This window comes from Misgurnus anguillicaudatus, chromosome 18 (genome assembly GCF_027580225.2).
Source record: "Misgurnus anguillicaudatus chromosome 18, ASM2758022v2, whole genome shotgun sequence".
In the NCBI taxonomy this organism is placed as follows: Eukaryota; Metazoa; Chordata; class Actinopteri; order Cypriniformes; family Cobitidae; genus Misgurnus; species Misgurnus anguillicaudatus.
In genome coordinates this window covers 764178-787914 of record NC_073354.2, presented here as the reverse complement: position 1 = coordinate 787914, position 23737 = coordinate 764178, and the positions used below count along the sequence as shown (strand labels likewise).

General features: G+C 37.4%; 1 protein-coding gene across 1 annotated transcript; it reads left to right on the top strand.

Annotated features, from left to right (window-relative positions):
- Window positions 1–1209: 1209 nt before the first annotated feature.
- On the top strand, window positions 1210–22064 carry psmc6 (proteasome 26S subunit, ATPase 6). Its single transcript, XM_073855468.1, has 14 exons — window positions 1210–1369; window positions 1763–1842; window positions 1975–2014; window positions 2098–2150; window positions 2235–2302; window positions 2723–2837; window positions 2956–3043; window positions 3240–3301; window positions 3924–4047; window positions 4132–4193; window positions 5895–6015; window positions 6118–6198; window positions 21009–21080; window positions 21630–22064. Exons 1-14 carry the CDS (start codon window positions 1285–1287, stop codon window positions 21746–21748), a joined length of 1170 nt encoding a protein of 389 aa, XP_073711569.1. The 5' UTR covers window positions 1210–1284; the 3' UTR covers window positions 21749–22064.
- The last annotated feature ends 1673 nt before the right edge of the window (window positions 22065–23737 follow it).

Genomic DNA, 23737 nt, shown 5'->3' with positions numbered 1-23737 from the left:
CTCGTAACAGCAACATTACACACTTAACAAAAGTTTGGATCAGGAAGAATGTGACCTTTAACACATGCATTATGAAGTCATGTCTTCTCTAGTGATCCTCTGCTAGGCCTCTGTACAACTGCCATCTTCAACTAAGTTCCTTATAAGGACATAAAGTGACTGCAATTGTATTTCAATTTAAAATTTTGTTCACCTGAAGAAAGCTACATCTGGGATGGCATGAGTGTAAATAAATTAGGATTGAATTTACTTTTTTGGTGAGTTATTCTTTTTGAACCTGAGATGCACTTTAACTACTTTGTTTTCAAATCTTAAACAGTGAAATACCGTGGAACCTTATAATTATTATATATATTTGGCCCAGATGTTATGGAGGGAACTTTAAACATGGCATATATAGAATCAATGGACTGTAATCAAATAAAATGCATATCCCTGTTAAACATTGAGCATTGTAAATTTGATCATTTATATCATTCTTTAAAAGAGTTATGATATATGTTACACATTTTATTTCATATAAAGTAGTTAGCAATTAATCAAGCAATTGCAAAAATGCAATATCAGTCTCTCTAAACCCCTCTATTCTGTGAGCTCAGCCTGCTGTGATTGACCATACAGCGCATGTCTCAAACAAAACACTTATTAACAACGTTCATAAAGGTTGTGTGCATCTGGGAAGACTAACTTGTTGGACAAAACTTGTAAGTGTCATACACTTTTGTTAAACACAGAGCTTACTTTTGCAATAATTCAAAAGTCTATGGGATAAATTAGGAAAACATTATGGTGTTTGTAGCGGAATCCAGGGGGTTAATATGTACAAAATGTATTTCATACCTAGTGGAGTTGGTAACTTATAATAGCAGTAAATGTGTAAAGTAGCATAAAATAGAATTACATAATAAAGCAAGAAAAACTCAAATGTGTATCTATTTAATGATTGGATTCCACAACTGATAACAACAACACAACAGATACATGCATACATACATACATACAAGACAATAGAGCATTTACTGTAGGTGTAGCAAGTGAACAAATTTTAATTAAAAAAAACTTTAACCTAATGCGCTTTTGATTTGGCTGTGAGATTCGCTGAAAATCATTCCAAAATGGCGACCTCGCTACCGAAGCGCCACCTAGTGGCTGTTGCAAAAACGCATAGAGTTTCGCCTCTTGTTCTTCTATACTCTTTGCTGTAGATGGCGCATATGTGCCTTCAAATTGTTCTGCCAACCGCAATAATTAGAACGAAGAAGAAGCAGCGAAGCGGCAGTAAACATGGCGGATAACAGAGAAAAGGGTCTACAAGACTACAGAAAAAAATTACTAGAGCACAAAGAAATTGACGGACGTCTTAAAGAATGTAAGAATAATATGTTTCTGTCATTGAATTATGGCAGCGTGTGATTGATCAGTTTGATAGCGTATGTGGCTGTTTGCTGATTTTTTTCGTTGGCTTCTTTGGAAGTCGCTTTGTCATGCCGTACTGAGATGCATTAGCCGCTAATGATAACATCTGAACTGATCATATAATTCTATTACATTGATGTGCATAACGTTCTTTTAACTGTTCCGATTTTTATAAGATCAATAAAGAAATAATATTATTTTTTCTCAATTTCAGAAACTAGCTCACAATGTTTATTTATAGCACGTCTGAATCACGGACGTTAAAACTTGTATGTAACTTTTGCCTCGTTCAGGTAAGTTAACTCAACCCTTCGCATCGCTTCATAACCTAAATTATTCTTTTCAGTGCGAGAACAGTTGAAAGAGCTAACAAAACAGTATGAGAAGTCGGAAAACGATCTGAAGGCTTTACAGAGTGTGGGACAGGTAAAAACGATTGTGTGCATAGAAGGTTTTTTTTTTATTTAGGTAAAAGGTGAAAGTTTTATTTGGTTAAAAACGTCAAGAAATGTGACATTTGCATGTTTTGTGTCTTAATCGTTTCATTGTCATTTGTAGATTGTTGGTGAGGTGCTGAAACAACTGACGGAGGAGAAATGTAAGCTGAGAAAGTTATTCTGGTGTGTGTGATGATGATACTGAAGCTACAGCTCTGTTCTGAAATGTCTCTTTGTGTTGCAGTTATTGTCAAAGCTACTAATGGCCCTCGCTATGTTGTTGGATGTCGTAGACAGGTGAATGTGTTCTCTGTACTTTACAATTAATGCTTTTCTTTTATAGTAAAGTTTTTTGGGATTACTAAACACTTTTTGTTTCAGCTGGATAAAACCAAGCTTAAACCAGGGACCAGAGTGGCCCTGGACATGACCACTCTTACTATAATGAGGTATGATACTGAATATCACATCTAAGATCAACATTTTTAAAGAATAAAAATGATCTCTTGTAAAAAAAATTGTAATGTAAAAAGGGTTATTCAATTATTATTATTATAATTTACTAAGTGGTTATTAAAAGAAAAACTGATTTGATGAGCTGTAGTAAGTCATATGCATCTGAGATGGCATGAGTGTAAGTAAATTAAGAGAGAATTTTTGTTGTTGTGTACATATTCATATCCTTAACACTTTGGTTAAGAGTCCAGTTAAATGTGTAAAAGAATTTCTTATTAAAAAAATGAAAATTCTGAATCTAATGTTTTTTGACACTCAAAATTTAGTCTTTCTTAAATACATTTTTTTTTCTTTAATTCTGATGGTTCTTAATAAGCTACTTTTAATGGAACTTTTCCCCCAAACCCTTTAAGGTATTTACCTCGTGAGGTGGATCCTCTCGTGTACAACATGTCCCATGAAGATCCTGGCAGTGTTTCTTACTCTGAGATTGGTGGTTTGTCTGAGCAGATCCGTGAGCTGAGAGAGGTTGGTTTGCAGTTTCTGAACTTGGATTTGTTCAGGCAGCATGCAGTTGTCAGCTAAATATAGATCTTGGGTCTTTTTTTGAAAGACTGACATGTATTACTTTCTGGACATTTTTAAGGTAATTGAGCTGCCTCTGACCAATCCTGAGCTGTTCCAGCGGGTGGGCATTATCCCTCCCAAAGGCTGCCTGCTCTATGGGCCTCCAGGTTAGTCGCTTAATGGCTAGTGGCAAATGTATTTACTTGTGGTGTGTACTTAGCTGTGGGGGTGTGCGTGAATTATGTATTGAATATACATATATATATTGAGAGAGAAGAAAAATCTTTAAATAAAAAAAAATATTCAGACTCCCAATATATTCATGTGAGGGGTGTTTATCCATTTTTATTTTATGTCCTATAGGCACTGGGAAGACTTTACTTGCCAGAGCTGTGGCCAGTCAACTAGACTGTAATTTCCTTAAGGTAAGAAAAATAAAGTTGAACCTAAATCATTATTGCCAGAGATTGACCAGCCATACATCGGAACTGGATGGTTTTTGCACTCTTACACGCGATTAGCAACAGACTGCTTTTTTGTTTAATTCGGACAGTCTGTTTTATGGACGCAAAGCTTTAATATGAATTTTTTCATCCAAGTCATGGAATATTAGGGATTTTTGTTTGTCACTTTAAAATTTTGTTTAATTATTTTGTTTAATTATAATCTATACTATAGAACAATTAAATAAAATTTTAAACAAAAACATTTCATGTTGCATATTTGATCATTGTGCTTAAGATGTAGTTGTTGCTTTTTATTTCAGATAACTACAGTTTTTTTAGGCCATTTAAACCTTTTAACAAACAAACATCTTGTTCATGTACTGTTTTAGGCATTCTTGTCTGTTGTTTAAAGAAAAAAAGCAGAATCAGCTTTTTTGCTTTTAAAAATGAAATTCATGATTGGTGCGTCACTAATTATTTTTTGACAAAACAGAACAATTGAAATTAAAGTTTGATTGTTTAAACAATTATACATTTTAATGAATGTACATTATACACAGACTGTTATCCCAGAAGATCAATAAAATGTGTTTTTTACCAGGTTGTGTCGAGCTCCATTGTTGATAAGTATATTGGTGAGAGCGCCAGACTCATCAGAGAGATGTTCAATTATGCCAGAGACCACCAACCTTGCATTATCTTTATGGATGAAATTGATGCGATTGGTAATATTTACCAACTTTGTATTCTAATCTGTTCTTATTAAGAGAAATGACTTTTTGAATTGAAAATATGGTTTGTTTTCAAAGGTGGCCGTCGGTTTTCAGAAGGAACTTCAGCAGATAGAGAGATCCAGAGGACACTGATGGAGGTAGGGGCTCTGTAACTTGCACCTTCCTGTCAATATAGGAGCACCTTTCTGCTATAGGAGCCTACACAGTCGCAGCTAGTGTTGTCATGGTACCAACATTTCAGTATAAGCTACCAATACAAGTGAAATTTCACAATTCTCGGTAGGGGTGTGCGATATGACGATATTTGATCGTGAACGGCTAAAAAGTCTCCACGACCATTGCAAACAAGGTTTAGAACAAGTAGGGATGTCAATTTATGCAATTTCCCATATTCGATGATCATTTAAATTAACGATCAATCAATCGAATAATCGTTAACAGTAATAGTGCAATAAGCCTTCACTGCAGTGGTATATAGCCAATGACATAAAAGTGTGCATAAAAACGACAGCTTCCTCACGCGAATTAAAAGATTTTATTTTGTCTAAATAACATGCTAGTGGGATTGTAAAATGAGTCAATGTAGTTGTTGTTTTGATAAAATCATCAATTTAAACTTATCTCGTAATGAAATATAATGACAGTGTATAACTCCGCCTCACATGGGCACTCTGCCACAGACGCATGAAAGTCCATGTCAAAATAACAGTTTTATTATCATCAAGTGTTATTTATCAAGTTGTTTACCTCGCTTTCCGAGTCGTTGATACACTGTTTGTAATTATATCCAAGAAGCACACGAAGGGCACTTTTCTCGTCGTCACCTCAGTTTAGACGTACTTTCAGCAAAGATGCTTATATTACGGAGATGCCAACCTTCCATTAGAAAACACGCAGCGCCTCGGCCAGTCAATATTGATGATCAGTGATATATGTTGCGGGCATTCAGGGTGTAACGTCAGTCAGTTACAGTTTACATTTGACAGTTTCTTGCCATAATTTAAGATTACATTTTAATCTGTTCATTAAAAACGGCTTCTGGTCTCCTTCTCTGTATATAGCAGTGTTGCTATGCTAATCTTGCAGGCTTCCCCGAAGAGGGTCTTTGCTTTCAGTATCCTAAACGTATTTGCATTTTCTGCGTCGGACCCTGTCAGATCCACTGCGGATGTAATTTCGTTGCGTTGACAGCCAGCCAGCCTCGTCTCGCATGACGTTAAAAAGCACATGCGTGTGCTTTGCATCGAGCATCGTTGTGATCATAGCTAGTAGTTTAACTTTTTCGCGCTCGCTTAATTTTTTTTCTCCGACTGTATGTGTTTTGCGCAGGCGCCGCACACACGTGCATGATCTTGTTTTTCAACAATCGTTAAGTTTTATCGAGTAAATTTTTATCGACAATTAATCGAAGATCGATTAATTGTTAACATCCCTAAGAATCAAGTAAAAAAAGAACATGAACGTTATGGTGACGAAAATGCTTCACAGCTTTCTGTTCTTGGAAGAATTGAAAATAAAAGTAGAGAAAACTCTAGTGTTTGTGCAAATGCTGTCTATTTCCTTTGTGTAATTGTTTGTAGTGAAGTGTCCTATCTCAATATTTTCTTGTGCATGCGCTGTTGTACGCATACTGTCCGTGCACTTTCTGCGCATATATTCGTTACCTTGTAGGACTGCATTTTTAAATAAGGGCATTTAAAAAATATATATTTAAAAATCTGTGGCCGATAGATCGGATCATCCCTGAATTTTAGTCTTTAGACAGAAATGTATTTTTTGGATGAACTACCCCTTAAAAGAAACTAAACCATAATTTGAAGTTATTGTCGTCTTATCAGTTGCTGAATCAGATGGATGGATTTGACACTCTACATAGAGTCAAGATGATCATGGCCACCAACCGACCTGACACCTTAGATCCTGCTCTCCTGCGTCCTGGCCGCCTGGACCGAAAGATCCGTAAGATTGTGATTTTCTGCCCGTTCACTTCCCTTAAATATATGCTGTTGTAGTAATTAGTGCTCTGCGAGTTGAATATACTTTTCATTTCCTGATGCACAGATATTGAGTTGCCCAATGAACAGGCTCGACTAGACATTCTGAAGATCCACTCCGGGCCCATCACAAAGCATGGCGATATAGGTGCGTCTGTGAATGACTAGTTTTTCTGTTTTGTATTTTTGCTTTCTTTGCAGGGTCCTTGGCTACTTGGTTCTCTTGTTTAAAAAAGTTATTTTATTCAGAAGCATATTTTGATCATTTAAGGGTGTGCTGTGTTTCATACCTGTTCTTTTTATACACTACTGTTCAAAAGTTTTACAACACTTACTGATTCTTTATTGATTTTTTCCCCACAAAGAATATTGGTTAACTTCTTAAAACCTTTAGAATGACAACTAATTATGTTGTGACTAAAAGCATCCAAAACAATTAAAGGTCACATTCTTCCTGGGGCCCGTTTCAATAAGGAGGTTCAACCAACTCTGAGTTTAAACTTGAACTCTGAGTTGACTTACTCTGAGATAGTAAACTCTGAGTTTTCGGTTACAGAACAGCTCATTTGAGTTAGTTCAATCGACTCAGAGTAGGTTGACTCTGAGTTAAGCGCGTGCACAGCCACAATGAAAAGCCATCATCAATGGAGCTCAGATTTTACGATTTACCATGACAACAGCACATGACAAAGAGGTCTTAATCATTTTTACTACTAAAATTGAAGGTGTTACTGCAAGTGTAATGCAACTACGAGCATATATTTTAAAGAAAAGAGTTGTTTTTGTAAATTGCTACTCTAGTAAATGCGTACATTTAATTTTTCATCACAGTTAAAATATCCGAAGTAAATAAACTGAGGACTGTACGTTATTATATTCATTTACATGCAGATGCAATCCCATGGACAAAAAGATGACAGCAGCTCAGCTAAAAATGAAATTAAGCATAATACTTTGTCATATAAGGCTATGAACTTTACAAATGTTTGTCATGAATAAAACAAAAGTTCGCCGAGCCGGGATTCGAACTCCGATCGCCGACAGTACGTCTGCCCTAACTACTGCGCATAGCACTACCCACTAGACCAGCGATAATGACGAGTAGATGCATAAGAAATGTCAAGGCAACTGTATAGATGTAAGAGCACCATAAATAGTGATATTAGTAATATAAGTATATTTTTATATCTAAAATGACTGCAAAAAATAATAATTTCGCTCAAATAAATTTAAGTGGATATGAAAAAACACCACTCGGGGTCTCAAAATCCACTCGCAACATAAATCTAACTTTCTACAAATGAATGCAACATCATCATCTACAGGATTCTCTATAAAAGTACATGACATTATAGTCACTTAGACCATCTATGCACCTAAGTATATCATATTAGCTTTACAATTCATTTCAATTTACTGTTTACATTTTTTTAGTTGAAAGTTTAGTGAAATATATAAAAATATAAAGTCGTAAGTTAAAATGGTTTGCACTGGCAATTTAATTATAACTTAAAGACAGCTAAAAATATTTTACAGTGTACATAATAAAAATGTGCGCAATGATTGAATGTACTAAAGCAACTAACAAGATTAAACACCGCTACTCCTTTAAAAAAGGGGAGGAGACCACAAGAAACTCAGAGTTTACAGGATAAAACCTGCTCCCGACCAGGTTAGGTTCAGAGAGTATGTTACTCCGGAAACAGACTCTGAGTATAAGTTACCTCTCCTTCTGAAACAGGCTTGACTTACCCCGCCATCTCAGGTTTAACCTACCTCCCTTTTTGAAACGGAAAACTCAGAGTTTCCCTTATTTCAGGGTTAACAAACTCAGAGTTTGCACTTAACCACCTTTCTGAAACGGGCCCCTGGTCCCATTTTTTAAACCCTAGTTAGTGTGTAATGTTGCTATAATAGCATAAATAATACCTGTAAAATGATAAAGCTCAAAGTTCACTGCCAGGCGATATATTTTCTTTAACAGAATTCGCCTTTCAAAGACTACAGCGAACGCCCGGTTTGGAGTACAGCCCTCTACTTCCTGCTTTAATGACGTCAGTAAAACCGTTTTTTGACTAAACTCCGCCCACAGGAATACATCAGTTGCCAGCTAAGTTACTGGCAAGCTAAGCTGCTACTGAATCACAACACACAAAACAAACTACACAATCAGAACTTATGTATTTCTGAAGGAGGGACTTCATAGAACAAGGAAGACATCAGCCCGTTTAAAGGACAGTGAAAACAGTGCTAAACAGATAAGTAAATTGTGTGAAAAATACCGAGTTTTTTACACGTGAAACATGAACACGCGTTATATTGCGCAATCAAAGCTTCAAAAACACAGAAAGAACGGGACCTTTACAAATTATCAATTTCTGATAAAACAGAAATTGTATTAATTGAAGTGTAGTCACCCTTTGCCTAGAATCTGCAAAATCATACTCGTGGCATTTTATAAAGGACCTTCTTGAGAGCTCAACCTGAACTGAATTTTGAACAATATTGAAGGAGTTCACATCTATTTTGGGGTTAAGTCATACTTTTCAAAATAATTTAAATAAACTGTTCGTTTTCTAATGAAAGAAATTATGTTGTGTTGTTCACAAAAGTAATTTCAAACATTTAAGCATACACCTTCAGATTAAAATATTTTCAAAACCATAGAAAGATTGCAGTCAAATGTTCTACAACTTTTGAACAGTGTATGTATGTACCAGGTCTCCATCCATTGGGGGATGCCACATGAAAGGACAGTGGTCTCAAACTTGCAGCCCGCGGGCCATTTGCGGCCTGCCCTCCCCCTTTCTGTGGCACACGTCTGCTGTCAAAAATAGAACATAAACTGGCTCACAGAAATTTTTTTTTATTAAGTTTGTTTAAGTTTTTTTTTTTTTTTGGTTTTTAATTTAAACGTTTAAACATTCATATGTCACATCTAACAACTCCCTGTCAAAGACGAGTCAAGGCATTTCTTTATTTCCAAAGCGCTCGGGAGGTTGCACGTCTTCCGCTGAGACGCCTGTCGGTAATGGTGAGAATAAGGAATGCGCGATCGCATTTTTCATTGCTTATCTACACTTCAATCATATCAATGTCAACCTCAGTCTGGTCTGGACTTTGGCGTGTTCGTCCAGAGAAGAGCCGTTACTCTGTGGGGTCCCTCAGCTCTACCCTTCTAAAGCAACAAACGAAAGTACAGGGGCCTCATTTATCAACATTGCGTAGAAAATGTTCTATATTTGTACCTACAAATGAAATTTAGAATGTGCCTAAGTACAAAAAAATCGGGATTTATCAAACGTGCGCACGTGGTTCGTACGCACATCAGTAATTAATCTTTGATGATAAATCCCACTTGTTCTTAAGCACCATGCTCGTGCACGTTCATAGTCATTTGCATTCCGAAACGACTCCAATGAACCATATATGGTGACAACACCTCCCGTTATATGTCACGTGGTTGTGCTTTTTCCCTCATCGCAATAATGACAAAGAGAGCATAAAAGAGGAATTTTACAGACACAGAAATTGAGTTACTGGTGGATGAGGTTAAATCCTAATAACACATCCTGTTTGGTTTACTTAGTGCGGGAGGAATGACTAACAAAAGAAAACAAATCTACATTGGAACATGTTACCAGTGAGTTTAATTCCGTTGAATATGAGGAGAGAACACTTCCAGAAGTGGTTTGACATTAAATTATCAGAAAAAAAAAACGCGTCACAGCACACCCACGTGAAACGAGTGCAACTGGAGGAGGACAGACAACTTTCCACCTTGGACAGCAGCATATATAACCAGCATCATTGGCGCGATCTTTGAAAACGCGCTAATGGCGGAATGTATTATTTGCCAAGTCTTCCAATAACGCAAGATAAGCCATTGCACTGTGTCAAGCATTTGTCCGAGACTTCATTTATACAAATCACATGTAGAGCTTTCACAAATACACATACATATCACAAATAAATCATTATACTTATTTGCTGTTACCATACTGACATTAATCATTTTTAACACCTGCTTGTGGATAATAAATAGACACTTCTTTTTACTCACTGGAACAGGGTCCTGTGTAGTATCGCTATTCTACCACTAGATGCTCTGCGTACGCATACTCCGAGGTGTGCGTATATTTACACACATTTCTAAGTATAAGTGCAATTTGATAAATTCCACACTTTGCGTAAAACTGTTCCTACGCACACTTTACGCACACTTCTGTGCGTACGCACGCTTGATAAATGAGGCCCCAGATGTCTGAAACCATGACCTAAACCTCACGTGGCAGTTGTATCTGCTGAATTATAACTGCATGTGAAACAAGTCTGCGCTGACTGCATCTGGTGCAGCTTTTCCAGAGTTAGTTTAATAGCTACTCAATATTTTTAGACGTGCTGCTTTGGTCACACACACCCAAATCATCACTTAACAACTATAATAAAATGCAAAGTTATACCAACATATCTCTGAAGCATTGCCATCTGATGTGGTTTTACCTTGGTAAAAATATAACCTTTCAAGCAACTGCAAACAACTAAACAATAAATAAATGTTCAAAAACAACTAAAGCTGAATGGTTAATTATGTATATGTTATGCTGATATTACAAATATTTACAAAAGCAAAGTACAGTATAGAATATATTAGGGATGTCCTTAGCCAATCGCAAAGATCTGTATCGGAGCCGATCAGGGCATTTTAAAACATATCGGGATCTGCCATGTGTATCGTGATCTCCCAATCCTTTATTTACCTCAACTGTCATTCAGTGTCATTAACAGAGAGCACGCATGGCTGAACATGTGATTATATGTGGTCTGCTTTGTGTAAATATGAAAGCATCACAACATAAACTTTGTAATGTCTGCAATGCCAGCAGTGTCTACTGCCCAATTAATAAGACGCATCAAAACTGAAATACCCAACAGAATAAAGCGTGTTTACTCTCGCTTATCTGTCCAGGCAAAATAAAGCATGCACGCTTTCTCGTGTGTCTTTGTTAGGAAAAGGTTTCCGCCAGTCTCCTGTTCTCTCAACGTTAGTTTTAATGATCCGCTATACCGGAGTTTATGTAATTCAGATGTCATTGATGAGAAAAATGCTGATTGTACTTCATTTCACAATAAATCATAAAGAAGTCTGCTTTCGATTGCGCTACTTTAATGTCACCCGCTTTTTGAAGGTTCCTTGGGCCTCTTTTATGAACTTTGATCTTCAGTTCTCCTCATAGATTTTCTATGGGATTTAGGTCAGGTGATTGACTGGATCATTCAAGCAACTTTCTTTCTTTGAAGCCACTTCATTGTTTCTTTGGCCTTGTGTCTTCATTTTCAGCTTTCTGGTACATGACAGCAGATTTTTATCCAAAATTCCCAGTACATTTCTTCATTCATCCTGCCTTCAATAATATGAAGTTTGCCAGTACCCCTTGCTGAAAAGCAGCCCCAAACCATAATGCTTCCACCCCATAACTTAACTGTTGGTATGATGTTCTTGGGGTGGTGGGCAGTGCCATTTCTTCTCCAAACATGGTGTGTAGAAGGACTGCCAAAAAGTTCAATTTTGCTTTCATCTGACCATACTATAGTCTTCCAATAATCCACAGGCTTATCCAAATTCAATTAAATTTTATTTATATAGCGCTTTTCACAATATTTAATTGTTTCAAAGCAGCTTTACATTAATAGAAGCAGTGAAAAGCATAGAAAGATAGATAGCACAACAAAATACACGATAGCATAAGCAGTTAAATTTGCTGCGGCTATGACTCAACATTACAAGCGAGCGTATTACTAATGTAACGTCTAGAAGAGCAAGCTAAGTTAAGCCAAAGAAGGCTGCCTCCCCGGGGTAAAAACCCCCCGGGCTTTTTAGCCGAGGAAATAAAAAAAGTCCTAGGAGGGAAAAACCCATGGGAGATGCGTGAAGGACGGCCAGTAGATCAGAGGTGTGCTGACATTTCACATCTACCGGAACTGGGTCTGTTTGTCTCATTGTCCTCGGGGTCGAGGACGAGACGGGGAGAGAAAAACCAATCATATTAGCGTAGGGGCCCATTCACATGTAATGCAAGTGTCACACAGTGATGTGGTTTAAATCAGCTTAGTTCCTGACAGACTAACTATTGCGGCATAATTATTATCCACAGTTGAGGATTTTGCAAATTGGGGGCCCAATGCGAAGGTATATATATATATATATATATATATATATATATATGGTAACTAAGGGTCGCCTTCCGATCTTTAAGAGAAAATGAAACCTGTCGACCCGTTTGACTAAGGTCTGAAGCCCCACTTTCGTCGTTAATGCAGGTTCAGTGGCAAACGGGTCTATATTGCATACCATTTACAAGACCACTAGAAAACGCCAACATCGCAACCTGACCATACGTGTCAACCCGTTTGACTAAGGCTGGAGGCCCCACTGTCGTCTTTAATGCAGGTTCAGTGGCAAACGGGTCTGTATGGCATACTATTCGCAAGATACTAGAAAGCGGCAAAACATTCTCTTTTGCAAACTTTAACGGAGCCTTAACATGCTTTTTGTTCAACAATGGAGTCTTGCGTGGTGAGCGTGCATGAATGCCATGGGGGTTCAGTGCATTGCTTATAGTTTTCTTTGAAACAACAGTACCTGCTGATGCGAGGTCTTCCTGAGATTCTGCCCAAGTGGTTCTTGGCTCTTGGAGAACTCTCCTGATTATTCTTTGGGCTCCTTGGACAGGGATCTAACGTGGAGCACCTGATTGTGGCCGGTTTACGGTGAAGTGATGCTCTTCCATTTCCAGATAATGGCCCCCACAGTGCTCACAGTATCATTCAGCATTTTGAAAATGCGCCTATAACCATTTCCCCATTCAACGATAAGATTACAAAGATCTTGAGAGAGTTCTTTACTTTTACCCATTGTAACGACAGGGAAGGAGTTATAGGTCCTGAATTTGACGCGTGCATTAGGCTTGCTAAATAAAAACAAATGTATTGTCCATATCTCAGAATGAAGTTAAATATGCCAGTCCATTTATTATCATGGCACAAAAATCAAATAAAGACAAATAAAATACTTTACAAAACTTCAACCTTCATAACAAATAAACAAAATACGAACGTAACATTAGCACAACCAGTTCACACGGTCAAAAAAGTTTGTTTGACCGTTCATTCCTTGCCACCTGCGGCTCATTAACGCAAACTTAAATACATCACAAAGGCTAATGGTGCCCTCTAGTGTCAAACAAAGAAACTCAATAAATAATGGCTCCAACATTCCGGCCCCTAATTGTTAATGACATAAAGGAATAAACAATTTTAAATCATATAATAATATAAGGAGCCATTAAATAGATTATCATCAACAATAAACAATTGCCTTCTTTAACAATAAAGGTACATCATATCCCATTTACCTTTCACATTTCCAATAAAAGACAAAAGTTTTGTTATAGGTCTTACTATTGTGTTTGTTTTGGTTTGAATTCGTGCAGATCTAACTAAACCCTTTTTATCTGGGTAAGTTTCTAACACTCTACCAAGTAACCAAGAATTGCGTGGGGCTGAAGGATCTGCAATAAGAACAATATCATTAGGCATAAAATTACGTCTTTCCATTGTCCATTTTTGACGTTCTTGTAGCAAAGGTAAGTACTCTTTGATCCATCTTTTCCAAAACAGATCTGAGAGGTATTGTACTTGTTTCCACCTTCTTCTTACATATTGATCTGATTTGTCAAAAAGACCTGGAGGATAGATGGGTTCTCTCTTCATTGTAAGAAGATGATTGGGGGTTAGCGCTTCCAAATCATTTGAATCTCCAGATATTTTAGTGATAGGTCGATCATTGAGAATTGCCTCAGCTTCACACAGGACAGTATGCAATTCTTCATCATTCAGTGTCTGCTGATTTAAAACAGAGGATAACACCTTTCTTATCATTCGAATGATACGTTCCCATGCACCACCATGATGAGAGGCTGCAGGTGGATTAAAACTCCATTTAATTCCTTTGTGTGCTAGAGCCTTGGTGATTTTACTTTGATTCAACTCTTTAAGAGATTTTCTCAGTTCCTTTTCTGCGCTGGTGAAATTTGTTCCATTATCGGATATCCTGTGACATACTTGCCCTCTTCTGCATATGAATCGTCGCAGTGCATTTATGCAAGAATCAGTGTCCAATGAGTATGCCACCTCCAAGTGAACTGCCCTGCTGGCCATGCAGGTAAAAATTACACCATAGCGTTTTACCAAACTGCGACCTCTTTTTACCTCAATTGGACCAAAATAGTCCAACCCAACATTAGTAAATGGAGGAAGATCTGCAGTTATTCGGTCTACGGGCAAGTCAGCCATTTTTTGCTCACCCAATTTACCACTGTGCCTTTTGCAGAAGGTACACTTCGAAATAACCTTTCTGGCTAATGAATTGGCGTGGGTAATCCAATAATTTTCTCTTAAAATGGAGAGCATGTGATTTCTTCCACAATGACCATTTTGTACATGAATGTGCCTGAGGATTAGTGTAGAAATATGCTGATCTTTGGCTAAAATAACCGGGTGCTTCCTTTCTTTGGGCATAGCAGCTCTGCACAATCTCCCACCAACTCTCAGTATCCCATCTTCTAAAATAGGGCTCAACTTACGTATAGCACTGTCTTTTTTCTTATTTCAGATCTTTCTGATTTTAGTAGTGAAATCTCAGTGCTAAATTTTTCCCATTGACAGAACTGGATTACAGCTTTTTCTGCTTCTAAAAGGTCATCTGAAGATACGCATTGACCTCCAAATGAAGCTTTGGTTTGTTGCAATCTCTGTTTCAACACATTGTCATCATTCAAAGTCATTGTCAATTGTTTTCTTTGGCGACTTACTTCAAGTAGGACTTTCCTTATTCTCAGTATCCATGCAACTGCGGTTTTAAGTCTTTTCCAATCTGAAAAGTAATTGATAAGCCTATGGGGGTTGCATTCTCGATGACCTCAATATTTACAGCATTTGCTGAGAGCTCTTTCTTCAGCTCTGAATCATTGTCAACAACGTTTAAGTCAATGTTGTTTTTTGACCATGTTGAAACTGGCTCTTTTAGAAATTCTGGTCCATTTAACCATTCTTTGCTGGTAACAAATTGCTGAACAGTCAATCCTCTGGATGCAACATCTGCAGGGTTTTGTGAAGTATGAATATACCTCCATTGTGTTACATCTGAAGCTTCTCTGATTGCAGAAATCCTGCTTGCAACAAAGGTACGGAATCTCTTGTTTTAATTTTTTATATACTTTAGGACAGATGTGCTGTCAGTCCAAAAACAAGAGTTTTCCAGTTGAAGCTGAAGTTGTTTTCTGAGCATTTTATCAATATGAACAGCTAGGACTGCAGCAGTCAACTCCAAGCAAGGAATAGTGATTGATTTTAGGGGTGCCACCCTAGATTTGCCAAGCAGAAAGGAGACATGCACATCATTGTTACAATTCTGTAGTCTTAAGTAGGTTACAGATCCATATCCACTTCCACTGGCATCTGAAAAAGGGTGTAGTTGGGCACTAGCCAGTTCTCCAAAATTAGATGGTTTCAGACATCTGTCAACTTTGAAAGTATTTAACTGATCCAAGTCAGTAATCCATTTAGTCCATCTTTGCTCAAGAAATTTAGGAATCTCATCATCCCAGTTATGGTTTGTTCTGCATAACTCCAGTAGGATAAGTTTGACTGGAAGTGTCAATGGTGCAAGATATCCTAAAGGATCATACACTGAACTAACTACAGACAAAATGCCACGTCTGGTTGGAGCTTTTTCTTTGCAAACAGTTTTAAAGTTAAAGGTGTCAGTTTGCACGCACCATTGAAGTCCTAAGGCTCTTTCTACTGGTAGCTGGTCTCGATCCAGATTGAGTTCATTAAGATTTTTGGATCTGTCTTGTTCAGTAATAGATAGTAAGACCTCTCTGCTGTTACTCATCCATTGCGTTAGATGGAAACCACATTTGTGACAAAGAGCAGTCAGGTCTTTAATCATTTGAATTGCATCTTGTTCTGTAGGTACGCTTTGGAGGCAATCCTCCATGTAAAAGTTTTTGTAAACAGTGTCACTTACTTACTCACTAAAGCAGTGTTGATTGTCCTTTGCAGTTCTTCTTAAAGCGAAACATGTACAACTGGGAGAGGAAACTGCTCCAAATAAATGAACAGTCATTCTGAAGACAACAACATCCTGCGTAACATCTCCATCTGGCCACCATAGGAAGCGTAGAAAATCCCTGTCTTCCTCTGCCACTGTGACCTGATAAAACATTGCTTTGATATCAATCATGAAAGCAATAGGTTCTTGTCTGAACCTCAAAAGGACTCCTATTAATGAGTTGGTTAGATTAGGACCTTGTAGAAGTTGACTGTTCAAAGATGCTCCACTGTACTCTGCTCCACAGTCAAAAACTACACGTAATTTACCTTTTCGAGGGTGGTAGACACCATGATGTGGGATATACCACACTTTACCATCATCTCGATCCAACTGATGCTCTGGCACTTTCTCAGCGTAACCCTGGCTCGTCATATCATTCATAAAATCAGTATATTCCTGCTGAAATTTCATGTTTCTTTCAAGTTTTCTCTTTGTTCCAAGCAGACGTTGTTTGGCAACGTTAAGATTGTTTGGCATAGCAAGATCTCTCTCTTTGAAAGGCAGCTTCAAACTATAATGTCCACTTTTAAAGCTCCAGATTTCTCCATAATTTCCATAAACCTTTTATCCTGCTGGGACATTTCTTCTTTGTCATCTGACAGCTTTTCACTGAAATCATGCTGGTATTGCTTTTCCAATAGCAATTCCAATGTTTCAACAGACACCCTATTTACTCTAGCAGTATGTTGTTTATTTTGAGAGCTGCCTAGAGAACCGTTTACAACCCACCCCAGTAGGGTACGTACGGCATAAGGACCATCTCCCTGGCTATTCACTACTTGCCATGGTTCAAGTAATTTAGAGGCGTTGTTACCTATCAACAACTCTACTTCAGCTTGAATATGCGGAATGTGAATCCCATCAAGATATGGCCATTTAGTTAGGTCTTTTTGTTCAACAATGTTTGCTGGGCTTACTGGCATTTGCTTCTGTGTGTAAACTTCTGGTAACCCATAAAAAACTTTACCAGTGAGACTTGAAATCTCCAAGTTGTTTACTACATAGCTTGAAACTGTCGTTTTGGGACTCATTGTAAGTAAACTAATTTTTGTCTTTCTTTCATTCAGATGCAGCTTTCTCATAAGATTTTCTGAACAGAAAGTAGAGGTGCTTCCTGTGTCCAGAAATGCATAAGTCTGAATGACTTTGTTACCTACTGCAGACTTTACTTGGACTGGAAGGATAGGCAAAATATCATTGTTACTCCCGGCCCCTGTATGACCACATGTCTGTGCAGATACAAGCACGTTATTAATTGAAGGTTCTGCATTCTGTTCATCATTCGTGCTGACAGCTTTATCAACTTTGAGCTCTTTAGAAAAAACGTGAAGAATACTGGGATGTTTCTGGTTGCATACTTTGCAAGTTAGGCGCCTTTTACAGTCTTTGCTTCTGTGTCCAACAAGTAAGCAACCAAAGCAAACAGCCTTTTCCTTTATAAAGTTTACCTTTTCCCTATGTTTCTTCTTGCCAAACTCTTTACATTGCTCCAAAGAATGCCCTTGTGAACAAAACAAACAACTAGATAAGTTGCTTTTAGATTGACTGCTTGAATGTTCATCATTTGTACTTTTGGTTTTACCTACAATGGGTTTGTCAACATGGATAACATTGGTAGCAAAACTGTCTCCTTTAAACTTTGGTTTTGACTGGGATTGTGACTTAAATTTATAAATGTCCTTTGGTTTACCAGTGGTTTTTGTTTCTAGATTTTGAATTGACCCAAATATTGGATCTGAAATGACTTTCACTTGGTATTCAATAAATGTGACAACATCATTAAATCTTGCTCTTCGTTTCTGTCTTTCCATGATGTCACATGCAGTAGTTCTCCATTTGTCTCTGAATTTAAATGGAAGTTTTAGAATCACTGTTCTCATGTTTGTTGGCATGTCCAACTCTTGCATATATTGTAGGTCTACCATTGCATTGCAACATCCACGTAAAAAGAGAGCATACTCCTGTAGAGCTGTGATATCCTCATACTTGATCATGGGCCATCCAAGCACCTTTTCCATATATGCAGCAGAAACAAGATAGTCTTCTCCAAACTGCTGTTTAAGCATGGCTTTAGCTGTATCATAACCCCTTTAAGGTGCCATATTCATACAACTTCGTACAATTTCTCTTGGGCGCCCTCTTGTGTATCTTTCAAGGAAATACAAACAGTCACCTTTGCTTGTTTTCTCCTCTACACAATACTTAAAAGCTTTTGTGAACAAACTGAATTGTAAAGGATCCCCTTCAAACACTGGAATCTCATGTGGTGGCAAAATGTTGAGACTTTTGTTGCAGTAAAAGTAACTCTGTCATTTCCTGTTGCTTTTGAAGTATCTTCAGTGTATCTCTAGGATTTACTGAAACAGTTATTCTGGGCTTTGATGCATGTTGCTGTATAGGCTGAGATAATTCAAGTTGTGGAGTAGCATTTATGTAACTTTGCAAAGAAGTCCCCTTTTGTATTTCAACGTGTGGATGGAGAGATGCAGTTGTGGTTTTTGCATGTTTACGGATATAAGATTCTATCCCGTCCACTGCAGTGCTACCTTCCTTTTGCTGCTCAAAAGTCCTGATCACCGATAGCTTTGCATTGGAGGCTGCAATTTTTGCTTCAATGTTCATTTGTTCCTTACGTTTTTGTAGCATTTCCATTTGTTGCTCAATTTCATGCTTTGCTTTTAAAGCCTCTGCCTGAGCGACAAGAGCCGCATTTTCCGCTTCTATTTCAATGCGTGCAAGTTCCACAAAGCTTTTAGATTTGCTGGAGCGTGAACTGTGGCGGCTACCACTGCTGATCCGTGTTTGTATATTTGAAGCACTATCATTGGGTTCAATTTCACTGGGATCACGTCCACATTCCTCGTGTGGCATATCCAACCATTCATTTACCACATCATTAAATTGTTCAGCCCATAACATCTTGGCTTTGAACCATGTTTCGTGCTTATCCTTCTCATCATCAGGCAATAAAGCAATTATAGACTCATGTGCTTCTCTTGCGTCCTCACATTGTAATAAAAACCTTTCAAGCATCTTCTTGACCACATCTTTAAATTCATTATTTCCAAAACACTCTTGAATTGACTTTTTTAACTTGGAGGCTGTGTTAAACTTTGATTTTCTTAATTTCTGCAAAGTATCGAGTTTTGCCATTAACCCTTTTTCAGTAAGTTTAACATCTCTCTTTCGAACAACAATTTCAACATTTTCAGCCTCTGCGTTCTGTGTTTGAGACTCAAGCTCATTTTTATCTGCCATTTTGAAATATTTAAATACTCACAGCATGCTTTAAACCCATAAGCATTACCTTACAACACATTGTAAACATGGGTAAGCTAAACAAGCATTTAAAGAAAACGCAAACAAACAAGCAATCATTTTTTTTCAAAACCACCTTTTTACCACTAATGCGCATTGGATTTGTGTTTGTTCGTTTCGTGTGTACACACAGTTTATGGCCATTCAAGTTCAAGAGAAAGCGCTTTCATTCCTCAGTACCAGGCTGAAGACTCGAGTGTTCGTGTACGCTGTGTCCTTTTACAGCTTCATAGTCCTTTGAAATCCGCGAACAAAGAAAGCAATAATCCACAGAAGATCCGATAAAACGAAACAGTCCCGAATGAACATCATCCGACTCCAGATCAGCTGCTGACTTTTACTGTTGTCTCCCAAATGATCGAATTCAAACGCCGAAGTTGATATTCAGGCTCCTTTGGTCAAACTTTTTTGACTAAACATGTAACGACAGGGAAGGAGTTATAGGTCCTGAATTTGACGCGTGCATTAGGCTTGCTAAATAAAAACAAATGTATTGTCCATATCTCAAAATGAAGTTGAATATGCCAGTCCATTTATTATCATGGCCCAAAAATCAAATAAAGACAAATAAAATACTTTACAAAACTTCAACCTTCATAACAAATAAACAAAATACGAACGTAACATTAGGACAACCAGTTCACACGGTCAAAAAAGTTTGTTTGACCGTTCATTCCTTGCCACCTGCGGCTCATTAACACAAACTTAAATACATCACAAAGGCTAATGGTGCCCTCTAGTGTCAAACAAAGAAACTCAATAAATAATGGCTCCAACACCCATCATGAAGTATTTCCTGTGTGCCTCCTGGGTAATGAGAAGCCTTTATAGGCCATCAATTAGGACTAAAGCAGCTGATATCAATTAGTACTAATAGGGGGCAGGGATTCTCTCCCAAAAATGACAGATTTCAGGTGATGATCTGGCTTTCTATGCCGTTTTGCACCTTGTTCTCTTCATATGTTCAATACTTATTCCATGTGTCATTTCACTTTATTTATTATGACTCAACTTGTATACTTAAATGTTCTGATTTCTTTGTATGAATTCATTATTTGGCTTGGTGGCTACATCTGGTGGAATTTTTTTTCAATAGCCCACTTAGAAATCCCCTTATTGATAAAAATGCTGATGTATTAAATACTTATTTTCCCTGCTGTGAATCACTTAAACACTCCGCGCCTGACATGTTTTCTTTTAAATGAGCATTTTTATCAGACTCTTGATAGATTGTGCCATCAAATTGGTATTTCTGAATAACCTGAGGCCACGATTAATCGGCAAAAGTATATTTAATGAGGATTTTATTAATTCTGAGAGCATTCAGTTAATATCATTCTCATTTTTGATGGTGGCATTTTGCAGCTTTTGCATCTGCTCTCCATATGTTGATTATAATACTAGCATCTTTCATTCTTCCATTTTTTTTTTTTATTACAACTTTTCTTTTTGTTCCTCAGATTATGAAGCCATTGTTAAACTCTCAGATGGTTTTAATGGAGCTGACTTGAGGAATGTGTGTACGGAGGCTGGTAAGATATCTTCCTTACACTAAAATACCATTTTTACATTTATGATTAAACATTTAGTAGATGCTTTCATTCAAAGTGACGTGGAAAAATCTGGCAGAAAATTTTTTGTTTTCCTCATTTATCTAAATTAACTGGATGACACTTAATTAGAACAGTATGTATGTATATAGACCGAACCTTACTTCCGGTTTCGTTTTTTTAATGGTCTGACTAGTTGCTAAACTGATCTCTTGAACAAATGCCTCGTCGAAAATAACAAATGTTTTGGTTTCCTATGTAATCTATGTGTGGTTTTTTTGCTTGTTATATAAATAAACTATGTTTAAAGAACTTTGTTGTTATTTATTCTTAGCGGAGTTTACCGGAAGCTACGTGCAGCCGCTTGTTTATGTTGTTACTGCTGAAAAGGTCTATTGTATAGAGTTCAGTAGATACTGTGCATTATGCAGTTCACTAGTATTAGTTCTAAGCACAGGCAGTGCAAACCAGTAGGATTAGTGAGTGATTGAATACCCAATGTATAACTTTTTTGGCCATTACATCCAACAGGAATGTTTGCCATTCGTGCTGATCATGAGTATGTCACTCAAGAGGATTTCATGAAGGCTGTGAGGAAGGTGGCAGATTCAAAGAAGCTGGAGTCTAAGTTGGACTACAAACCTGTTTAAAAACCACAATTTTGTGCTGAGTATAAATGTGTGGGTGTTTGGAAATTAATGAACTGCCCATGGATAAACAACACTTTTCTTTTTTAAGTTGTTGCAATAGTTTTTTGTCAACATTTGAGAAACATTTCTGATGTTGTATTTTTATTTTTACCGTGAAAACATTGACTTTGGTTGTTTAATTGTCTAGCTCCAATTTAAATTAAAATCTTCACCTATTGGCCATGTATGTAGACCTGTAACCTGATATGGCTCTGTAGATTTCTGTGTGCCTGGCCTGCTTCTTTCTACATTATAAAAGACCATGATAACAAATGAAGCAGTTGCATGTTATTTTCACGCTGACTCTGATTTTAGCTCACTTTTGGGCTTTTCATATGATGTTGTTTCACTTTTATGGCTGTGTTAACATCATGCTGGGTTATCTTGTTCAATGTTTTACACTGATCAAGCCTTAACTTGGGCAAATAAATTCTAGGTCATATTGCATTTGTAACATCCTCTACTATTGGAAATGTGTTGCTGAAGCAAATGTCAAAGACTGTAAACTATAGTACTGAATTGTGGAGTTACACTGTTAAACAGTTTTACCATATTTTTGTGTTTAGTAGGCCGTGCTAAAACGGTGGCTTGATGATGCACTGGATTTAAGAGCAGAGAGTAAAGCCTATTTCCCAGATTTTGATTTACTTGGTGTTTTATTTAAATTTGGCTGGGTGGTTTGGCTACCTTCTAGTCAAAGATAATTCATATAACAAGATTGAGTGCAGCTATTACAATAAATGGAGGAAATAAAACCCTGAAGTCAGTCACGCCTTTCAGGTAAAAGAACCAATCAATCAATTCTCTGCAGGGGCTCTATACAGGGTCTCGTGAGGCACTTGCCAACCTGCGTGCATACCCAATAGCTTAAACAACTTCAGAAAAGGTGTTTATGAGCTAAAAAAAAGGTTATGGTACAGCTGATGTCAGGTTGTTGGTTGAAAATATTTTGTTTAATTGTGATTATAGCACACAATTTTAGAAATATCTTGGTAAAGTCAGATATTAAATGTGACCATTTGTGACACCACAGAAAAATGTGATATTAACCACTCAAATTTCAATTATTAAAAAAAGCAAATAAAATAAGTGATCAAAATCTTGAACAAACAGGCAGGATTACCTCAAACACTGGGGGTGTGTACTCTGTCGGCACTGTAACCATGCCCACTTGCAGAAAAGCTTCTGGTTTCCCTCAACTTTCAAATACTACTACAACCTAAATGGATGCTCCCAGTTGTGTTAGAGATGGGGTAACGTGCTGTGGCTTAACTGCATCAGTAGCCACCATATTAGGTTTGTCTAAAAATTCTGACAATTTAACTCTGCAATTCAGTATTACATAGTTTGCAGTCTTTGTAGCTTGCTTCAACAATACATTTCATACATTCAGGATGTTTTAGAAACAACTGACTTTACAGGGACTTTACAGAAAGTAAATGGGACTTAACTGTTGTAGTCTCATGGACTTACAATAGCAACATGTGTGGGTATCAATTAAGTCCACAAGACCATAGGTTATCCCCTTTATGGTCGATATGCCCCCTTGATGCGCACTTTTCCTGAGCCAGCACTTGTTACAGACTTCATCCCGACATTCAAAATGGTTTTATGTCACAGAAGATGAAGAAAGACTTTTAAAACAGGAGTGTTTAGCGCTTTTTCACAAACGTTTAATCCCTCCCAAAAATGCTATTCTTTAAATATATATAAACATACAATATATTAAATGAAAGAACAGACCCTCTGCTTTCAAACAACAAAAACTTGCATCCTACCTTCATCGGTTCTCTTTTTATCTCTTTTTTTATTTTTATAAGTTGTGAAGGATAAACAACTGGTGGATAATATGGGTATTGGGGATTGACGAGATAACTCGTCAATGGCGGGGAAAGAGTTAGGGTGGGTGCTATTTGGGACTGTGCCTTAGAGACTCTTCTAGCTCTGCAT